The following is a 22,874-nucleotide window of genomic DNA, read 5'->3' on the forward strand; positions in this document are numbered from 1 at the left end:
CATATAACTTTGTTTATGGGCTTCAATGTTTTGATTTCTTCATATGTGTAGATTTCTTGGCTTGACACCAAAGTCTGATGATAATTTCATGTGAATAATCCTCATTGGAAATATATTTACTGAAGAAAATGTTGATGCGTCCAATACTTATTTCCCCCACTGTATCCTGTGAATGTGAATATTTAGTATTTGGAGGTAGATTGGAAGCAAATGTGTATTTCTCTGCATGTTTATCCACTAATCTGTATATGAGACTCCGTCAAATACAAAATATATATTAGATATATTGTGTATTTACATCAGCTTCAAACCAGGACGCAGATTCAGTGCTGTAGTAGTAACAGCGACCCTGGAAGCCCGTCCAGCCATCAGGACACACTACATCTGATGCTGCAAAGGTAAAAAAAAACAAAAAAACAGAAGAAAATCACACATGTCCTGCTGTATTAGTCAGGTATGTGTGTTCTGTGATAGTCATTTTTTTAGCCTTTTCCACCACTGATCACTTCTTACAGGTACATTTGTGACTCAATAATAATGTTGTAAAATCTTTCCAGCCCAGAGCTCCAAAATTCTTCCCCCAAAAGCCAGAAAGCAGAGAGCCAAACTGATCTCTCTGAACTCTTATTAAAGCAGAGTCTGTTTCAAGCTTTGGAAGTGACATGTTTTTTCAATTTCTTCTCAAACTGAAGTGTTTCCACTGTGTACTTTTGCTGTAGAAGTGCTTCTGAAATCAGTTTACAGGTAGTGTTTTATTGAATATTTTATCAGATAACTTAACAGCAATTTTAGGGACTCCAAGCATCAAGTGTCACACAATGAGTACTGAATACATCATTATTATTATTATTACAATAAAATATATACATATAATCATCTCAGTCTCATTCTGAACTGATGTGTTTTTTGCATTGTAACTTCTGAACATTCCTTATATGTTAACGTGTCATGCAGAGAAAATGAATTGCCTTACGGACATTGGAGCTCTTCTCACAGATGGCAGGATAAGCACTAATGTCGCATTGGGAATTGGTCCATTCCTCTGTGAAAACAGAAGATTAAGAGAAGGGTCGTGAGAATGATGGAGCAAAGTCTTATGTAAGATAAATACATGCCCGAACCCACGCGAGTGTCTGAAAGCTTTGATTTGTTGTCCTGAAGATGAAGTCCATGTGTGTAACAATAGTTCTCATAGAGTCATTATTGTTCTCTGGATTCTCAAGCAACTTGCTGTTGAATCCTTTTATAAACCTAAGTGTGTGTGTGTGTGTGTGTGTGTGTGTGTGTGTGTGTGTGTGTGTGTGTGTGTGTATGTGTGTATGTGTGTATGTGTGTATGTGTGTATGTGTGTGTGTTTTCTTACGGGTCGAGAAGAGTATGAGGCAGGGGTAGCTGCTGTGTGGGTCCGTCTGGACAGTCCAGGTGAAGTTGTAGAACCAGGAACCATCAAGCCATAACCAATCACCCTGGAGGAAAATCACAAGATCATTGTCAGTGCTAATTTTAATTATATTGCAGAAAAAAGAGAGCAGTTAACAGATTACATTAACACAAGAGCCTTTTGTTCAAAATCACAAAGGGAAAAACAATGATTTGTGTGTATTATACTGTATATACGTGTCTAATTCTCCATTTGCAGTGTCTCCTCAGTGGACTCTTTTGTATTAGCAATCATCCATTATCCCAACAGAATGAGCCAAATTGAGCCAACAATGCTAGCCAGCTGAATTAAGTGAGTTTCATTGCAGGGGGTTTAATATTGGACTGTACATTTATGTCTAATGTAATTTTAGATGGAAACGCAGATGGAGTTCTGAATGGACTTTCCACTGTCTACAAAGAACTGATAAAAAAACCCCCAAAGCTCCTGGCTAATGATTAAAATAGCATGGCACTGATATCCTACAGTACCATATTTGAATTATTTCAACATCACGGAAAAGTATTGCAGATAATGATACTGAGAATAATGATATTGCATCATGTTTTGATGTGTACTGTACCTGTAGGTAGAAACCACCCAGCCATGCATTATCATACCCATTACTGTTGGTGAGCTGCTGAAGGAAACCGTACTCCTGAGCACTGTGGACAGACACCAGCATGGAATCTTGCATGGCACAGGCTGCCTGGTGGAGGAGAAGAGAACAGAGGAGTGATGAGGGGAGGGCGGGGGTGAGGGGGGCAGTGTGGTATCCAGTTCTTATACAGTACATCTATGTTCCTGACTAGACTCTCTGTTGCTCTCTAGCGGATAAATGTTTATTTGTCTGTTCTATTGATTTAGTTACTTTGACATTTTAGATTTAAAAAGATCATTAATTAGGTTAAATGCATCCACACTACAAATGAAGCTTGGGTTTTCTACAATGCTTGTATCATGCTTACCTGAGCTTGTGGCCAGGTGTAGTCCTCGCTCATAAAGTAGTAGCAACGACCCTGGAACACCGACCATCCTTCAGGACACATCATCTGGCTCATTGAGGGAGTGGTTGTTGTTGTTGTTGTTGATGTAGTGAAACAACATGTGACTGTCTGAGTGGTGGTTGGAGTGGTGGTTGGAGTGAGGGTGTAGGGTGTAGTAGTTGTGTAGTTGTTGTCAGTAGTGTACATTGTATTAGTCACAGGGGTTGTGACGGCCACTACAGTAGAAGAAACTATAAAAACAAAACAAAACAAAACAAGAAACACCTGTATTAGTTCAAACATGTAAACACCCTTATTAGTTGTTGAGGTACAACAATCACATCTGTCTTTTGCCAGTTTTAAAATATAAATGTAATTAATATCAGTATCAGGTTAACACTAGGCAGAATTCAGACCAGTGACTCAAGAGCTACACAGCTAACACTCTGAAAACACATCAGTGACACATGAATGGCTGAACATACTGTGGCAAAACCTGCTAGAAAACAACATTAGCATTTATTTGTAGTCATGTTTCTGTTTCATTTAAGTCCTATATTTGTTCTTGACTCGCTAGACGCTAACCTTTTCTTAGGTTCAGTGCGGTGAGTTTATCTGAGAATTTTCACTAGCAGCTCTCTGCTACTGGAAACAAGGTAAATGAGCAGAGTCCAAGGGCCCAAACAATAAACTAAAGATGTGTCCATAGAGATGAGAGATATACTGCACACCGGGTGATGAATCTGCGTGGGTTTATCTCTAAAAGAAACAACTTATTATCATATTACACATAAGTAATATCTGAGGTATTATGATAATGTGGTATGTACTACAATTTTCCATGGTAAAATGTCTTATGGGCGTTTTCTCCTTTGATAAGATTAAAAGATCTCCTTCAAATGTGCTTTCAATGTAAAGTGATGGAGGACTAAATCCACAGTGTGTCCACACAGCCATTTAAAAGTAGATGATCAGCTTCTATTGAGCTTCAGCAGTGTGAGTCGTATCTGATATCTGACACATTTACAGTGTTTTTACCATCAGATTCCCTCTTAGTGTTTCCTGTTGAGCTGTGGTGGAAGTATAGTAACAAAAAGACTTTGATACTAAAAACAGTGTAACGTTGAAACATAGAAGATGAAGATTTCACTCATTTGGACGCTGAAGCTTCATATTAGCTTCAGATCAACTTCTAAATACTTTTTTTTATTGCACAAGAGGGCTGTGAATTTAGTCTTCCATCACTTCCATTGTAATTGCATTATGAAGGAATCTTCCAATGATCAGTATGAACAGGAGGAATGATTACAGAAAGTTCATTTGGACTCTTGGCTGCTGTTTTAGGACAGATTTTGAAAAATTGTCAATTGTGAACCTGTTCTTTACAATAATTAATATTGATTGTAGTTTTAAAATTGCACTGAACTGTAATTGGAACTGAATGAGGAGCAGTGTATCTCTGCAGAGTAAAAGCACCGTAAATCTACTTTACCCATAATTGAATTTGCTTTATAGACAAACTGTGTCAAACAGAGCAGGTGAAATAAGTCCATGTCATACACTAATGCAGCTACATACCTGAAGCACTCCTAACAGACAGGACACCACCCAGGAGAACACAGAACACAAAGGATAACTTCATGGTGATGAATGACAAACGCCTGCCACTGAATAAAGAGTGCAGAATAAAGAGTTGAATTAGCACTTTAAAAGTCATTTTAATCCTTATTATTGCTCTGATGAGGTGAACAAGGTAGGAGAAAGGCTTACCTTGTTCCAGTGAATGACAGATGATCTTCTAAAAGGAGATCCTAAACTGTTGTAGGTTTTATAGTCCCACATCACATGCTATCACATTTCAATCTGCTTTGTACTTAACATGTTAGTGATAAACTAATCAGCATGTTCACACTTGGATATCAATTTATCAGTGTTTGTTCAAGCAGTTCCCATAAACTGTTTCAAAGAACATGCATTTGAGTGGCGTGTGACCTGAATACTGTATTTTTCCCGAGAGGTAAATCCAAACCAATACTCATACACTATGTCCCCTTATTTATGTTCAGTGTACAATATGTTAAATATGAGTAGAAATGGCAACAGTGAAAATGAGAGGTTTGAATGATTTTTTTTGGTTTTGAGGTAATAACGTGAATTGGTGACCTGAAGTGGTACCTGGTGCTGCTGGGAAATGAACTATATAAGCTGCTAATCAGTTAGTGAAGGTCAAAACTGAGGTAACGCTGCTTGTCCTTGAAGGAGCACTGGTAGGTAATTACTGTATTTGCTGCAGATGCATTAATCATTTATGTGGCATGGAAAAAATGTCAACAGATATTCCTTAACTTACATATACATGCCCATTTAAAGCCAACAGGTTTAATGATAAATTGAAAAATCAAGAATTTAATAGGTTAACAAAATAAAAACAATTTTCTTTGAAATAAAACAAATTGTATCGACTCCACTAGAGTAGCTTTGTATGATTCACAGTTCAAAAAAACTCCTTAATGATCTTATATTGGCCCTTTATGCAGCAGCCCCTCAGTTCAGCCTCTATCTTTTAATAGGCAGTTTTCCAGAAGCTGCTGAGGGTTAGCCAGATCAGAGCTGTGTTTAGTTACTGCTGATGAAAACCCAGCATTTCTTGTTTCACTGTGTCAAATTAAAAGCTTTTAAATAACTTAATAACAGGAGTCTTTTATTGTGAAGAATTAGAGGAGCTTCACCAGTTCGACTTGAATCATGGCTTGGTGTAAGTCGTCCTCCCCCCCGAGACAATTGAAAATGTCACAACATTGTGCGTAGATCAGATGACCATATAAAGAAATCCATCACCAGCTGACATCACCTTGAACTGAAAGTAGAAAAAACTGTTGGAAACTGAGCTTTCAGAGCTGTCTGAAACCTGTGCTTTTTCCTCATATACATTGCTTCTACATATATTTACCTCGTTATTTGACACTTTTGCCACATTAATTATGAACACCCTCCCGAGTAACATATGACCTTAAATGTGCTATCATTAATTATTATATAAACCTATGGGATTGGAGCAGTATGTTTTTATTCCTAGTAAACATGTTCTCTTTTGAAAAACACTTTGAAAAAATAATATTAAATGCTGTCAAGTTAAAGAGGCACCCAGCTAGGATGACTCATTTCCTCTACTTTCATCTACATCCTCCCTGCTCACCCTTTCAGCACTTCAATCTGTTTTTGTTATGTTTCCTGATTACATGCTGCTTTAATTAGCACTAACTTTCTTTTAAATTACTACCTGACTGGGTTAATGCTGATTCCTGATTACTGCCATGTCTGCCGACCGTTTCTCACACACACACACACACACACACACTACACTAAAGCTGCAGGTGCTCCAAACTATTCTTCCACATATGACACTCACAAGGCCTTGATAACAGAAGAACCCGACAGAACCAAGCCAGCCGTGCAACTCCCTCGCCATCTTCATATCAGTGTTGTGTCCTGAGAGCAAAAAAAAAAAGAAAACTGCAAGAACGACACCAAAAAGAGAATGAACGAAAGCAGATTAGAAGGAAACACTTGTGATTCCTACCATCCTGTAGAAAAGACCACAACCAAAATGTGATCTCTGTTTGATTATGATCAAAAGTGGAGGCAAAGAACTGATGAAGGCAGATGGTAATGCTAGAAAGGTTTTACATGTGGGTTTGAAGAATCCTTCTTGACAGCTTTGGAAACTAAGAAATATTGGACGTCTCTGATTTAAATTTTATAAATCAGAACATTTTGGAACCTATTGAAAAGTTATTTTATCTGGAGACTACATAATACTACATAACACTGCTTTTAATGAGCTTCTTGTAAAAAAATGTATATGTTCTACTGGTTGTTTTTCCATCCTTATTAAAAATGTAGGAAAGTGAGTTACATTATTTTTCTGCTTGACAAGAGAAAAAATATGACTATCATGATTTCTGATGAGTTGGGCTTTTTTTTGGACTTTACATCCAACCAGTTCCACCTTAAAACTTTCATGTTTTCAACACCAAAATCACAATACACAATTCAGCAATCAATGTTTTTATTCTCAACTATTCATCAGTTAAGCAGAAAGAAAATAAGACACAAAAGAAAAATGCAGCAATAATCACAAACATTAGCTGTAGTCCACTCAATCATTATCATTGAATACACATATGAAAAATGTCAATTATCCAAAGAGTTGTAGAATCCTTTCACAGCACTGAGTATACCACTCTTTAATTGTTTAAGTAAATAAATATACAAAACTAAACACAATCAACAGCTGTTCCTGCTGTCCAGCTGCATATTTTATTAGACCGCAGCGAATTTGATAGATTTGAGACAAAAACCCAGAGCTGTGTGCACTTATCTTACATTATACCGTGATTTCAAACAGTTTATACTTTGTCACTGTATAGTTACAGTGTCATTACAGACTGCTGTTTATCATGAGCCAGCATCAAACATGTACACACTCTACATCCAGTGCTAATGAAGGAAGGTAGGAAGACATTATGAGTCGGACCAGTTTTCCACTGCTGTGAGCAGGAGAGACCTGCAAACAAAAGCAGAAAAATGGAAGTCTTCCTTTTACAAAAAAAAGAAAAGAAAAAAAAAAGCAGCTCATACTGTGGAGACCCAAAGTGTTCAGTTTCTTCCAAAGTGTGCTTTGAAAACAGCCATTCCCTCAGTGATTGTTTCATTTCATTGTGCCACTTCTCATCACAAAGTATTCAACAGTCACTTAAGAAACTAGGTAAAGTCAGTCATGTGACTGCTGACTTGTTCTGAATGAGGCTGAGTGAGGTCGTTTTTATTCATCATTTGTTTAAACGTGGGAAAAAATGCAATATCCAAACTGTAATAACTTGTTTGAATTCAGAATTGATACTGTCTATACGTGCTTAAGACTTTCTGAAGTAGTTTGACTTGTGCTCCAGCAGAGGAGGCTCTAAAAACAAGGAACACAATTGAGGAGATGCAAGATTACATGAAGGAGATTCCTCTCTTTGCAGACAGTAATGAACTGCATTGGCGGAAGGATACAGGGTGTGATAGGTCACTTCATCTCTCAAAGCCAGTTTGTTACTGTATGTGTGTACTACAAGACCTCAAACACTCTGAACGGGTAAAAAGAGAGCAGCACTTCATCTGTATCACGCTGATAAACTTGTGTTAAGTAAATAAATCAGTGCTATGTTACCGCTTACCTTGCTTGCTGGAGTGATGCTAGGCTGCTAAAATGTAAAGTTAAAACAAACCAAAAAAAAGTACAGAAAAAACACTGTTAAAGGCGCAATATGTAAGAAATTGTCAAATTCATACTCAACACTCCAGGAGGTAGGATATCACCAGAAAATCGAGTGTCCTCTATATTACGCTACACTTCATTAGCGCCAACTCTAACTAGGTAAATAAGACATTAAATATCAATACAGTGTTAACGTTAAGCTAACATTAGCTTGAATAAATCTAACCTAGAGAAAGTGCTTTTAATGTTACTACAGTGACTCACTATCACTTCTTGAGGTACGTGTTAATTCCGAAACAGGACGGGCCAGGGTTAGCAGGTTAGCATGCTTACTGTTACTTCATAACAACAAAACTTCACATTCTGTTGATAACCTGAGTTAATTTGTGAATGCTATAAAGTACAATTTGTACAGGATTATTTCACAATGTATTATTATTTCGCATCAAGCTATTGCTTTGATAAAGCCACTGTACACTTCCTGTCCAGCACTAGACAGCAAACATTGAGTCCAACTTAGTGACTAGCTGGTCAACACAGTGGGCCATTTAGCAGATTAAGTACCAGATATTTCCCTCAGTGGTTAATGGAGACAAAAACAGGCCCAGCTTACATTTGTCAGGTGAACACAAACACAAATCCCAATAATTTCTAATGCTAATTCTAATTGCTCTGTGTCTGCTTGATGGCTAAATAGGCAACCGTGTGTTGTGTTTACAGCATGTTGCACTGTCTACATATCGCCAAAAAGTTACACTTTGAATAGTGAACACTTTGAGTCTCCATACAATGCAAAGGATAGTTTTCACCTGGTAAAATACATTCTTTATTCTCCAGTAAAGGTCCTGGTAGACATCACGAGGCATTGAAGAAAATTGACCATTTACCCAACAAATATAATGAGATGAGATGTTAAGGATCTTATTCATGAAACTTATGATTTTGTTAAATTGTCATTACATCACTAGATTGGAAAAAAATATTTATAGATTCGGCCAATACATTTTATTACCCTGAATTCATTTGTAACATTTGCACTGAAAATCACTGCACAAAATCATTTTGTCTTTGCTACCTTGAAGAGCTGCCTGTGTTTTAGTGCTTTAAGACACATGCAAGCGTCATTGTTTTACTAATTGCAGTAATACATGATATAGTGACATGTGCCCTTAAAATCCATTTACCTCTTAGCTTTATGACGCAAAAGAAAAATAAATAATTCAAAGAGCTTATAATAGTTTGGCATCAAAAGAATCTTAAATCATCTGAGATCCATCCAAGTGCTGAATTAAGTGTTTGACTGAGGTTGCTTGTGGTGGCTTAACCCAACATCACCCGTTATAGGTGTGTCAGACCATAACAGACACTTCAAAATATCTAGAATTTGATTTTTTTTATTTTTTTTATATACTATATGACCTAGGTTTCATATGTAAAAATAATTGTTTGGTAACCCAAAATACTCTTTTTATACAAGATTATACCTAAGATATGACGTTCTTAGAGCACCGCTTTTCACAGCCTTTTCTGACTAGACCTGTAACAATAACTACTGGTGTTGGACAATATATTGTCTCAGAAATAATCGCGATAAACATTATTATTGTCAATTGAAGATAATTTTATAACACCAATGTAATGATAATATAATAGTATAATAATGCAAGGAGGGTTGGGGGTGGGATTGGGGCCGGGACAGTTATTTACCTTTAATTCTATTACCTTTTATCCCATGTCACATTGCTTAGCCAATGAGAAGTGTGGCAAAACTGAGATCAAAGTCATGTCCACGATAAATCCATGTATAGATATGATGAAGTTGACAATTACGTTATTGTATGATAGGTTGATAATGTAATTATAGTGACAGGCCTAGTTCTGACTGTATATTGTACTGATTGTATAGATATCTACGTTTCTAAGAACACTGGGGTTTTCATTTCTATACAGGCGCTAATTTGAGGAAGGGTGATAAGAGGATGAAAAACTCCCTGTTACCCACATTAATACATGGCGTATACCCCTCCTGATAAGTGCACTCTACTCTAGTGTGATTGGTCCATTTGTACAATATGAGGATAGCGTTTGTGAGAAACTTTGGCAGTAGGCGTAATGATTCTGTAAAGAAAGCTCGGAGACATGAGAATCTGATGAAAGTCGGCATATTTTTCATAGAAACGTTCACTGCAGATCAAATCTGACATTCACGCATACATTATTAGATTTGTGCCGTTTGTAGCATTTCATTCAGTAGATTCCTATATGATACAGTTACAACCCGGCACACGACTTATCTCGCTACTTTTTAAGGTTGCGTAGCCAGAAGTTACTTGATAACCTGATGTCTTGAAGGTCAGTTTCAACACTTCACCCCATAATGGAAAAGACTTCCTTCAATCATGTGAACCTTTATCAGTTCTCTAATTAAAACGTCAGTCTGTGATAGCCGACCTCTTTTGCACAAACTCTGATGAACTCATTAAAAAGCTTCTGAACTAATTAAACCCTCCCAAAAAACTTTATATCACAGCTTCCCTTTTTCTGTAATTAGATTACCATGTACATGCAAAATTAAACACTGGTACCGATCAATCAGTCACTTACCTGACCTTGTACGCTCACAATAAATTTAGGGAATTTGGTGAAGAAAAAAATCAAGGGATTATCGCCCTTTTTTCTAGTGCTGTCTTTAGAATATATTTTCATTGTTTCCCATGCATTAGTGCCAAAGTGGGACAGATCTATAAGTGACATACTGAGCCTGTAAATTAAAGCTTTATACAGTCAGGTGACCATCTGTGATTCACAAGAAAACTGGAGTTCTTTGAAGTAGCTTGAAGAAAGTAAAAGCATGGAAGTTGCACACTGCTCCAGTGGATATTCTACCTGTAGATAGTTATTATTATAAACAGGAAGTAATAGAAGATTGCAATTTCAAAATAAAAAATATGTTGGTTTTTCAGTGAACGCCCATGTTAAACCACTTCAAATTAAATATGGTACCAGCAACAAACAAACAACACCAGCTCCCTGCCCTGACCCTTATAAAAATCTGACCGAGGTCTTACAAAGTCTTCCTCTTCATCTCCGGTGTGCCTTCTGCTTCTTGTTCCTGGCGGGGGTCCTGATTGGCTGACTGGCGGCTCCATTCTCCAGTGGCATGGAAACCGGAGCTGCCGGCGGAGAGATGGGGGAGAACAGGTCCGGCTCTCCGTCGATGCTGGACTTGAAGGGTCCGGCGGGGGAAAATTTCAGAGGACTAAAAAGGTAAAAAAAAAAAAAGAGAAAAACGAGGGAGAGAATAGAAGAAAACATTACAACAGTGTTTCCTCATTTGCTGGAAGCATAGACTGTATAAAAGAAATGGACGTAACATCTGTGACATCTGTGACATCTGTGATGTCACCCATTGGTTTGTGGAAGTTTCGGATCTGGGCAGCGCCATCTTGACAATTTCAGGTGCATGCCGGGAAAAATAAAAACACAGATTCTACTTATATGGGCATGAGGCGGAGCTGAATCTCAAGGACATTGGGCAATCTACCTGTCAATCAGGACGTAGCCACACCCTAATGCATACCCTGCTTTATCGTCAAATATAAAATCAGGGAGGCCAAAATTTCCCAAATGAACATCATACTGCATTGAAGAAGGCTTTAAACTAGCGATTGAGACCATAAACACATTTTGAAAACGTTTACTGAGGTTAGAAATCAAGTGAGAAGTTGGTGAATTCTCCATTGACTTGTATAGAGACGGAAGTCCTTTTGACACTAAAATGGTCGCCCCCCTGGTGGCCTTTTGATAGAATGCAGCTCTAAGTTACTTCCAAATTGGCCTCATTTCAGAGGACTGGAACTCCCCGCCTGGCTGGAAGCCCCGAAGTTAGCGACAACGGGTTAAGCTAACCTTGTGTGCATTAGCCTCAAATTTGTTGTTTTTTCTGTGCAATTTGTCCTTTGTTTATGTTGTTCTTGGTCTACACTTGTCTGTCAACTGTGAACTACATGAACCTGTATGAAAGCTGCCATATAAATACAGTTTGATTGATTGATTGATTGATTAATTGATAATGAGAGAACTGTCTGGCTGCTGAGTCTCCCCCAGAGTTTTGGTCAGCAGCACCTCAGCATGATTGTAAAACGGTGTCTGATGTTTCTGCTTTTTTTTTTTTTACTCTCAGAGCTGTCACTGTTCTCATTACTTCCTCTCAGCACACACAACCAGAAGCGAGACATAATTATGCTCACAGAATGTTGAGCTACACAAGTGTGTGTGTGTGTGTGTGTGTGTGTGTTACCTGATGGGCGTGCGCGGGCTGCTGTTGTGTCGGCGTACGGCTCGTGTTCGGGGTTCGAACGAGAAGCCTTCTTTCAGACTCTCTAGGACCGAAGGAGCCACGTAGGTGAAGCCCTGATGAGAATAATTCATCAGTATGCATGGAAACAGACAGGAAACTGGAAATGTAAACTGTGGTTTCTATAGCCTTTCAAAATAAACAGTGATAGGGAACAGAATCTCACAGCGAAGGCGAGCTCAGCGCTGTGACTGAGCCTGGTGTCATCTGGACTGTCCACCGGTGTCTGTCTGGTAAACCTGGTGTCAAACTGACTTACGTCCTCGTCTGAGTGCTACAGAGAGACACAGACGCAACCGCACAGTTAGAGAAAAAAGACAAGACAGAGAAAAGAATAACATTTATAAAAAGGTAATGAAGGTGGAAGCAAGGGTGGAGGTTTGATTTGGATTTCCTGCAATTCTATATAATAAACTATGACTATATAGTACTTACTTTACCACAATAAAATATAAAAAACAAACAAACCCAAAAACAGCATTTTAACTTTTAAACATCCTAATTCATAATATAACTGCAATATAATATAATATAACTTTTTCAATTGCATTAGCTTTATTGGCATGATGTTGTAGATCAAACATGTTGCCAAAGTAAAAAACAAAATTTAATAACAGAATATGAATAGTAAATAATAAAATGCAAAATAGAATAGAGAAAAGAGAAAAAGAAACAAAAGAAATTGAACTATGTCTTGTTTTGTGACACCATGCAGTAATAGTCTCATGCTTCTATCTCTCTCTGATGCCTCTATGGACAACTTCTATATAATAAACTGTTACTAACAGCCATATTTATCAAGGTTTGGTCTTGCACATTGTATAAATGACTTTTTAACTATTACATGAGAAGGATGGGCTCAGTGAGATAACATTAGAGCTCATAATTAGGCGATGGGAGAAATTGGTTTAAAATAAAATCTCATATCAGAAGTATGTTTTCTTTGAGGTCATATTACAGCTCATAGTGTAAATTCTTACCTGCCCACCCCTCTTTTTGTTCCCTGCCTGATCATCTGTTTCTCTCTCTCTCTCTCTGATGATTAACAACAGCACTAAATGAAAATGAACTGAATTCCTAATCAGTTATAAATATAAAGAGAGCTTCTAATTTGCAATGCAGAACCAAGCATGTGCTGACTGGCAGTATTATTTGCTTGCTTTGCTACTATTTAGATATGAAGCAAGTGAGCCAACTCAGCCTTATACTACATACATAAGCAGCTACTTATATTTACCAAGAAATAAAACCGTATGTAGCTCTGTTTCTGGACGTCTGTGATGATAATCCAGACTGCTGAATTAAGGGGACATATTACAGGAGGTTCAAAAATGATCAATCAATCAGTATCAATAAATGAGATTTTGGGACTATGATGTAATGATCACAAAGGGCAAAGACTTCTTGGATTGCCTTCTTTTATCCTTGACTAAGTGCACTGTTCTTAGTCTGATTCATCCAAAATTCACTCCACCAATAAGATCACTTTTTACACCAGAATACCAAACACATGATTTACTTAATGAGGTACTTAATGACAGCTGATGACTTACCAGCTGTGGTTTGTATGGTGGCTCCACTCTCTTGTTCAGCAGGTCATCCCAGCTGACGTGCCTGAAGAATGGATGTTTCTGCACAGGAACAAAACATTCATTCATACTAAATATTCTCTCTGGAGCTTTTCCAGCTGGTATGAACATGAGTGTTGGATATACAAAGACACTAATTAGATGGGTTACCTGCAAAGAAAATGAGATTTATAACACTCCTTACTGGATTATGTATAATGGCAAAGTTTTCTAACCATGTTTTGTTGAAAGAAAAAAGGGATATGTATTGGTGTAGCCGACTGTTCTATTGTTTGTTTACTTGTTTCAGGGTTGTGTAATAATAATACAAGGGAAAACTATGAAGACTGTTGGATTCACATTGCTCTATAACAAGAGTTCCTAACAATTTTCATTTCATTATTTTCTTTTTTTTAAACTATATTTTTAGTGCTATTGTTTTTATTGCTTTTGTACTTACTTATTACTAACTGTTCTTTATTCTTTCTATTGATACTCTTTCTATTTTTACTATCCACTTGCTGCTGCATTAATATAAATTTCCCCACCATGGGACTAGTAAAAGAATATGTAATCTACTCTTATTACAGGACCCCTCATTTACCATTCAATAGACTGACTACACCCTTTTTTTCCCCCACACATACTCAAAAAGGCTTCTTTATGACACGTTCAGTGTTTTTCCTCCCAGGCTATTTTATTATTTCTGTATTTTTTAAATCTACACACTCTTTAAAAAAATAATTCAATTGAGTTGTTTTCTTCATAGTAACATTTTAAAAAAAGAAAATAATTTGTTCTTTAACCAAAGCCTTGTGAATCCCACATCTTCACATGTGTTTAAACTTGTATTTAATGTATTTTGGTTCTGTCACTTATAATGCAGATAGCCAGGATGCCATATTAACACAAGGCGGAAAGAATATATTTAGTGTGAACAGTAAGTATAAAGTAAAGTGCTTTTATTTGGCCCAGTATAAACTTTAGTCTAGTGATGTATGCATACCAATTTTATACATTTTAATTCTAAGCTGACACCAGTAGTTATTGTTGTTGTGTGTGCTAACAACCAGCAGGTGGCAACTGTGAGCGATGAAGTGAATACCAAGCTTGAGGTGTGACATGCAACACAGGTCTGTGCTGAATGGGACCACCAACACTGCATCATGTGTGAGTGAGTTACCTGAATGTCAGCACAGTCTGTTTTACTAGAGCCAAGTCTCTGGGATGGATTCTTCTTCAACAGCTGGAAAATATAAAAAAAGAGAACAATGTATTAATTATTAAGTTTGATAATGGTGTATATAGTTTCCAGTAGTAAGGAAGGGGAAGGGTCTCATTTTATTTGCAAGGCTTAAACAATCAGCAGAATGTAATGTGCTCTATTATAACATCACAGATAATGCTTGGCTTTACTGTGCTTAATGAATGGGTGTTACATCTTAATTAGACAACAACATGCGCCCACTTTGCAGTATCAAAGGAGGATCGCATTCCTTGTAGTTCACATATTAAACACTGCCTGCATGGTATCATCGAGATCAGAAGCCTAACTGATCATTAGAAACAATACAGTTTGATTGTTCATTTTTAGAGCTGTCCCTTAATAGTCCACCAAATTGGTAGTAGATGAGAAGTTTTCATTGGTCGGTTAGACAGATACAGGAAGTGGCAACATGTGACAACCTTCAGCTGAGGCAAGAAATGAAGTTTTGACCATTGATAAGGCAAACTTCTTTACTCAGTCAGTCAGTGACAGTTATTTATGTAAATAGGGCTGCTCCCTGCACTGCTGCCAAAAAGCCATTAGACAATCATCCAAAGGTAAATGTTCAGTCTCCAGAATCACTACTGCTTTTATGCATGCACACAGTTTTATATTTCTCTGTAATGTAGCACACTGCTAACAATGTAACTTATAACAGTCTTTCACAATCCTGGAACTCAAACCATGAAATATATATATTTAAATAATTCAATGAATATGCTAAATGTGTGATGACTTGAACTAATGGCTACAAGTCAAATAGAAAGATCTTTGGTTGGGGGCAGCCCTATTCATTTTTAATGTGTGCACTGACTCAGGCTTTTTATTTGAGAAGAATTAAAAGGCCATATGAAAGGGTGTGTGCGTGTGTGTGTGGTCTGGCACAGGCTACTTTTGGGGACATCTTGTCAATTGGAACGGAAAAAGCTGATTTTTCGATCAGACCTGGTGTGTGTGTGTGTGTGTGTGTGCGTGTGTGTGTATGTGTGTGTGTGTGTGTGTGTGTTTGTGTGTTTGTGTGTTTGCGTGTTTGCGTGTGTGTGACAAACCTTCTTGATGAGGTCCCTGGCATCGATGGTCAGGTATGGCGGCAGGTTGAGTTTACATTTCAAGATCTTGTCGATGGTCTTCTTTCTGTTTTCAGCTGTGAATGGAGGCTGGTGGAGGATGACAGGAGGGAGCGAGCTGTTACTACAGGACCTCTCTATTCTGTACATCCAGATTAAAATCCACCACAGTAATGCATGTAGTAATACTCCCTACTTATAGTAAATTAAGTGTTAGAATGTATCCATAGACAGCATGACACTAATAACTGCTGTTGTTGTTATCTCAAAGAAGTCAGTAGTCAAAGAAATCTCTCTGAACTTTTAACTCTTTTCTTTCTGCTTTCTTACTGTTCGACTCTTCAACTTAATAATAGACTTGCTTTCTGAAGCATATGTTGTATCTTCAGTTCATTAGGTGTTGCATAATCCAGGCAGTAGCTGACATGAGACCACTTTGCACGGATGTGAGACATGTAAACAATGCGTTACCATGTGCAGTTGTTGAGGTGAAGTTGAAATGTGATGTTTCAGTAATTTTTTGGATAACTTCCAGGCACAGATACAAATACCTTGGCTTCAAACTGCCCATTCAGCAAATAAATCTGATCAAATATGTCTGGTTGGTCTATAAAAGCTGCTCCTCTGTACTGTTACATACTTTGGATACAGACCAGTCAAATAAGATCACTTATACAAGCTGCAGAGATGCTGTAACCAGGGGCAACACTCTGATTCTCACTGACAGGATGAGGAATGAAGACCTAATGCTCAGGCAGCTGCTCCTTCACTATAAGAGAATTGAACTGAGGTGAACCGAAGACCCGGTAAGACTGCTTTACTTTAGAGGTGCACTAAGCATGAGAGGAGTAACATCTGCCAGCTGGAGGAAGCAGTTAAGGGAACAACTGCTGCAGGGCATCGCCATCTTCCTACATGCTTTTCCTCATGCTGCAAAATTATTATTATTACAAAATTCTCTTGCATACCGATCCGGTCATCATGTCGTACATCAGGGCCCCCAGGCTCCACCAGTCTACTGCTCTATTGTGACCTGACCTGGTCAAGATCTCTGGAGCCCTGAAAGAGAGAAAGAGAGAGAGAGAAGAAACTGAAAAGTGAGGATGTGTGTAGGCAGGGACAACTGCTATTAATGTTTATGATGCTTCACAAAAATAGAATATACTGTCATTTGCACATTTATAAAGCTGACCAACAAGCAAACTCTAGATGTGTGTATGTGCAGCGTTACCCACATGTATTCTATGGTGCCACAGAAGGTGTGTGTGACACTCCCATCGTGAATTGACTCCTTGCAGAGGCCGAAGTCAGTCAGCTTGATGTGTCCTTTAAATAAAAACAAGCTTCTGCATTTACTGTATATTATAATAGAGATGAAATACTCAAGTTAAACACATTGATTGATTGAGCTCACAAAAGGTCTAATGTTGAACTTCTCATCATGTCATTTCAGTGAATCCTACAGAATATTTATAATTTAAAGCTTTACAATGTTAAATACAGGTTTATTCATTCATTCAAGAGCTACATTGAAATCAATAATCATAAAAACAGCCAAAGTGACATCTTTAAAGCAATATACACTAGAAAGTGGATTTTAAAAGGTCAAGCATGTCAACCTCTTAATCACACACACACACACACACACACACACACACACACACACACACACACACAATATTTTGATGCAAATTGTTGGAGCTATTTGCTGTTCTTGTAAGGGTAAATAATTAAATGTTTATTTGTTTTGAAGAACATAGCTGAATTAGTTTGATTATAATATTAGTATGATTTTTGTTCATTTGAGTACTGGTTAATGCTTTTATTTTGAAGGTACTGGGTAGTTTCTATAGGCCTGGACAATAGACTTTATTTCATTGTATTTCTAGTTAATGACACAAACATTTATACTCTACTATTATTTGCATATGTAGTGCTTACCTTGGTGACTGAGCATGATGTTTTCAGGTTTGAGGTCACGGTAGATGATACCGTTAGAGTGGAGGTGACCCAGAGCCAGTGTGATCTCTCCTAAATAGAAACTACACACACACACACACACACACACACACACACACACACACACACACACACACACACACACACACACACACACACACACACACACACACACACACACACACACACACACACACACACACACACAAGGCACACGACATCAGTTAAACATTTCTAATGAAACGATCTGTAACACTGCGTACGTGCAGAAGTTCAGCTGAGGAGGGGAAATGTTTACCAGGCAGTGTCCTCCATGAAGATACCCTCCTTCTCCAGCTGCATGAACAGCTCCCCACCTGGAGATAAACAGCACAGATTCTTCTTCATTTCTCCATTTTTGTTTTTCTACTTCAATGCATTCTGTCCCCTCGAACGCTAACAGTTAAAGGATGAATTCACTGATTTTCAGGTTCTTGTGGCTCTAATGTGTCTGGAATTACATACGAACAACATTCAACTTTCCTCTGTCTTCCCTTTCTGTAATAAAATGGCCTTCTTAATCTTAATCATTTATTTATTTTCAAACTCATACTTTTGTAATATTCTATTTTACTTATAGCACTCTAAGTTTCTAATATTGATATTAAAAGTGTTATGCAGTGAATTGTGTTTTTGTACGTTTAACTGAAAAAAAAAAACAATTAAAAAGCTTTAAAAAAAAAAGTCTTGAACTCTGAAGCTCTTCCTTGGCCTACAAAACTACTTTTCCTCATTTTTTGTAGTGGTGCCTTCAAGGGCTGCCAAACGGGGGCTCTCCCAAAACTCTCAATCTGCCCTATTCTCTGTTATTTTAAGACAAAACTAAAGCAGCAGCAGCATCAGAGAGAATAGAGACAGAGCTGAAAACTGTGCACTACAACTATGACAGAGTTTATTATAATAGTTTGAAACACTGATTACAGAACAGCAGTGTGTGTGTGTTACTTGTAGTTTATTCTTCTGCATTCAGCTTGAGCACACAATCAAGTCCACAGCAATGAAAAGAAACAGTCTTTCATCCCTTCATCTACAATTGTTTTCCAAACCCGAGCTGGAATGAAGACTGCAGACTCAGTGGTTTTTTGACTGCCCACCTGCCCTGGAGCAGAAAGGGGCCCTCAATGATGACAGAAAAAAATGCATGCCTTTTTCTTTTTCTTTTTTTTTTTGTCAGCCTCCACAGACTCCACCCATTCTCTTGATGTAGATAATATCAGTTGCTGTTGGAAATCCAGTAAATCCAAAACTAAATATGGAGTTACGAGGGTTTTTTTCTCTCTCTGTATTCTCTACCCATCAATTTAAAAAACAACTGCACATTTCTGCTGGATAGCTTTACAGTAAGGGAGTTCCTTTTTAAGGGATCTGATAAGGTGTGTATATATTCATCCACCCATCAGTCCACCCCTCATGTCTTACCGCTCAGACACTCCAGTATGAGGTAGAGTTTCCCCCCCGTCTGAAAGGCGTAGAGAAGGTCCACGATGAACGGGTGTCTCACCGTCTCCAGGATCTCACGCTCTGCTCTCGTATGGGCCGTGTCTTTAGCGTTACACACGATCTTAGCCTGGAGACAGAGAGAGGAGATGTGAGGAAGAAAATGAGATGAAGATAGAAGAATGAACAAAAGGAAGGGGTAATAACTTGAGAAAGATGAATAGAAAGAAAGAGACAACTTCAGTGTGTCTTAGAGGAAGCTGGAGACCAAAGTACCTTTTTTAGGACCTTCATGGCAAATATTTTCCCCAACTGGGCGCCTTGAACCTTCCTCACCTGGAAAACCTGGAAGGAAAAACCACAACATTTTGTTTTGATATCAATAACACAAAAAAGGAGTATGTTTTAGAATTGATTTTAAGATCTTGCTGATCTTTTAAGGCTCTTCGTGGCCTCTCTCCCAGCTACATCTCAGTGATCTCATTTGGGTCCCTTCTTATAACACACGTTTATTGGAGAGCCTTTCCTGATTTGATCTGAGTTTTGATTCTCCTTGAATTGCTTTTATCTCCTTTAAATATGGTTTGTCTCTACCTTCAAATGGTGTCTACTCATTAAATTGTCTTTATTTGTTCTCTTTTATATCACAATTATTTTATGATTGCTGTATTTTGCTGCCTACGTTGTAACTTGGATTTTGAGAACTGGTCTATGAATAAAGTTTATTATTATTATTTATTTATATTTATTATTATCATTATTATTATTATCATTATTGTTATCTGAATTTTGCATTAACATCCCTGGGAAATTGTTATGTCTTTTTGTTCATTATTTCCAGATATTTTACAGACTCATGAATAAAAAACAATCAACAGAATAAGTTATAGTTTTATTTTGTCCTGATTACCTGTCTGACTACTTATAATTAATAAAAAAAGATTCAAAAGTCTAAAACCAGGGGTTGAGCATAGCTCAGCGGGTAGAGCACCCGCCCCATGTGTTGAGGCTACAGTCCTCGCTGCAGGCGACCCCGGTTTGAATCCCACACTGAGCGGTCTTATCCTGCATGTCATTCCCCTTTCTCTGCCTCCTGTTTCCTGTCTATCTCTACTAACCTGTCCATTAAAGGCAAAAAGCCAAAAAAATATACTTAAAAAAAAAAAAAAAAAAGTCTAAAACCAGTGAGGAGACAGGTTTAAAGGGGCAGGTCATGGCGGTGGTTGTCATGTATTCACCTTGCCATACGCTCCTTTTCCCAGCACAGTGAGCAGCTCAAAGCAATCAGGTCCAACTCTCTCACTGTCTCTGTTGACACTCTCACTGGTCAGCTCCACTTCCTCTGTCTGTACACTTTTATAAAGAAGGAGAGGGACACAGAAAAGCAGCCGGTATTAGTATACATTTGCATTAAATTGCACTATATACATACATACATATATATATTTAAGATTTGCTGGTGAACTGGACTTACTTCTCTGGCTCTGTCACCGTGAAGTCACAGACATCATCCTACAGACGGGGGAACAACAAGCCGGAGAGGTTAAACTAAAATAATGATGATAATATGACTCTTAAAAATGACTGAGATATACACACACCTCTGTATCACTGATGTCCTCCGTCTCCAAGTCTATGTCAAATACTCCTGCCATCCTAAAAAAAAACACACAGTCAACACTTTCTGTTGCCTGTCATTTGACCAGAGGCTCATTAACACTTTCACCTCAGTGCAGAATGTAGTGTCGCTCTACAACTATGAAACACGCTCATCTCTTGAGCAATAGGAAGCACACAGAACTGTTTGAGACTCATAAATAACAGAAATGAGACATTACAATAACAGTATCAGTCATTTTAACTCCTATAACCAGATTTTTGGAGTAATAACTGATTTGTGTCATTGAATGCAGCGTGCAAAGACCGATATTACAGTAAAAGCAACTGCACAACAAGATAAAACACAATAAATAGATAACACAATAGAAGCACAATAAAAAAGTAAAGTATACAATAGAAAGATAAAAGCAATACAATAAAATAGATGCCTTAGAAGTTGATGTGAAGCTTATATGAGTCTCCAGCGGTCTAAGTTAGTCATATCAAGTGATATCTGACACATTTACAGTCTTTTTAGCATCAAATTCCCTCTTAGTGTTTCCTGTTGAGCTGTGGTGGAAGTATAGGAACAAAAACAGGGACTTTGCCACTAAAAACAGTGTAACGTTAAAACATAGAAGACTTGATTTCATTCATTTGGACGGCTGAAGCTTCATATTAGCTTCAGATCAACATAACACACCAAACCTAGCTACTACAGCTGACTGAGTGTTGATAAAAGCAGTGTTTAGTGAGAGACTCTCAATTCAATAATACTTTGGCCCACCAAAAATCCTAACGTTAGCCGAGCCTCCACCAAGCAGTTATCATGTTCAAACAAAGCAGTGCTACATATCTGATATCTGAGGTTAAAACAGACCGTGTCAACCGTGTCTGAGCTCTTATCCTAAATTATGCTGTTTCCCATTAGATATATTACTTACATGTCGTTTAGTGTTGTTACAAACGACTTGGAATCAAATACTAAGAAGGAGCTACAGCTACTAGCCCACGGCAACCAAAACAACACACGCACATGTGAACACGACAGTAAATATTGTGGTTTTACTGTGTTGAATTACGCTCACAGACTGGTTTTATTTAAAGCTTGTTGTTTTAAAGCGTTATATCTTTCTGGAGAATTTCCCAGTGGTGACAGCCGGCTAGCAGTGTTAGGTTATATGTTAGCTATCATTACGTTGACAGGCGGTTTGACAGGTAGCATGCTAACAAACAAGCTAACGCTAGATAGGGTTTCACCTGGTCACGCTCCTTCATTCGGTGCTTCCTCTTTTTCACAGTCGGCGATCTGATAGTTGAAAAAGCAAAGCGGGTTTTATACATATACAGCAGTGGTTGTCATATTGAATGACTGTTGTTAGACTTGAAGCAGCTAGCACACAGAACAGCGGAGCTTCATACTCTGAGCTGTTGTTGTCTCTGATTGGACCTTTAACCTTCTACGTCATCACTCAGGGGGTACACAGCTTCCTTTTACTCTGTTTACTTTTTTACTGTCCCCAATTCTCTTATTTCTATTAAGTTTTCATGGTGTTTTTTTTTTCATTTATGATATTATTTTTATCCTATACCCATTTATGTTGTTTGATGTCATTTAAACAGTTAGTATTATGTGATGGTTTTCCTGTAGTTCCCTGTGTACTTTGTTTTTATTATGGGGGGGTGGGGGTGGGGGTGGGGGGTTAATTGTATGTTTTAAGTTTCTCAAATTACATGTTTTTCTGTTTTATGTAAAGCACATTGAGTTGCCATTGTGTATGAAATGCGCTATACAAATAAAACTGCCTTGCCTTGCCTTGTAGGCCCATGCAGTGTATTTCAAAATTTGGCCAAACAAAGTATTTATAGCTTCATCCTTCATCCTTTCATCCTCTTACTGGCCCTATAAAGT

General features: G+C 37.8%; 1 protein-coding gene and 1 long non-coding RNA gene across 2 annotated transcripts; both read right to left on the reverse strand.

Moving 5' to 3' along the window:
* Positions 1–6,458: 6,458 nt before the first annotated feature.
* On the reverse strand, positions 6,459–7,998 carry LOC128371478 (uncharacterized). The gene is made up of 2 exons (XR_008322808.1): positions 7,826–7,998; positions 6,459–7,788 (listed from the first exon to the last, which is right to left on the reverse strand). It is a non-coding gene; the product is annotated as an uncharacterized LOC128371478 (long non-coding RNA).
* Positions 7,999–9,308: 1,310 nt separating this feature from the next.
* On the reverse strand, positions 9,309–22,385 carry LOC128371485 (ribosomal protein S6 kinase beta-2-like). The gene is made up of 16 exons (XM_053331818.1): positions 22,223–22,385; positions 20,965–21,018; positions 20,838–20,875; positions 20,602–20,716; positions 19,640–19,708; positions 19,346–19,493; positions 18,186–18,243; positions 17,870–17,970; positions 17,164–17,254; positions 16,897–16,987; positions 15,911–16,018; positions 14,778–14,840; positions 13,580–13,657; positions 12,193–12,300; positions 11,970–12,082; positions 9,309–10,928 (listed from the first exon to the last, which is right to left on the reverse strand). The coding sequence occupies exons 1-16, from the start codon at positions 22,304–22,306 to the stop codon at positions 10,751–10,753; spliced, it is 1,497 nt and encodes a 498-aa protein (XP_053187793.1). The 5' UTR covers positions 22,307–22,385; the 3' UTR covers positions 9,309–10,750.
* Between the last annotated feature and the right edge of the window lie 489 nt (positions 22,386–22,874).

This window comes from Scomber japonicus, chromosome 2 (genome assembly GCF_027409825.1).
Source record: "Scomber japonicus isolate fScoJap1 chromosome 2, fScoJap1.pri, whole genome shotgun sequence".
Lineage (NCBI taxonomy): Eukaryota > Metazoa > Chordata > Actinopteri > Scombriformes > Scombridae > Scomber > Scomber japonicus.

Coding starts and splice junctions, on each gene's coding strand:
- LOC128371485 (XM_053331818.1), bottom strand. CDS start 22,306: ATGTATAAAACCCGCTTTGCTTTTTCAACTATCAGATCGCCGACTGTG. Junction 17,971..18,185: donor TTCATGGAGGACACTGCCTG/GTAAACATTTCC, acceptor GTGTGTGTGTAG/TTTCTATTTAGGAGAGATCA. Junction 16,988..17,163: donor TGTGGCACCATAGAATACAT/GTGGGTAACGCT, acceptor TCTCTCTTTCAG/GGCTCCAGAGATCTTGACCA.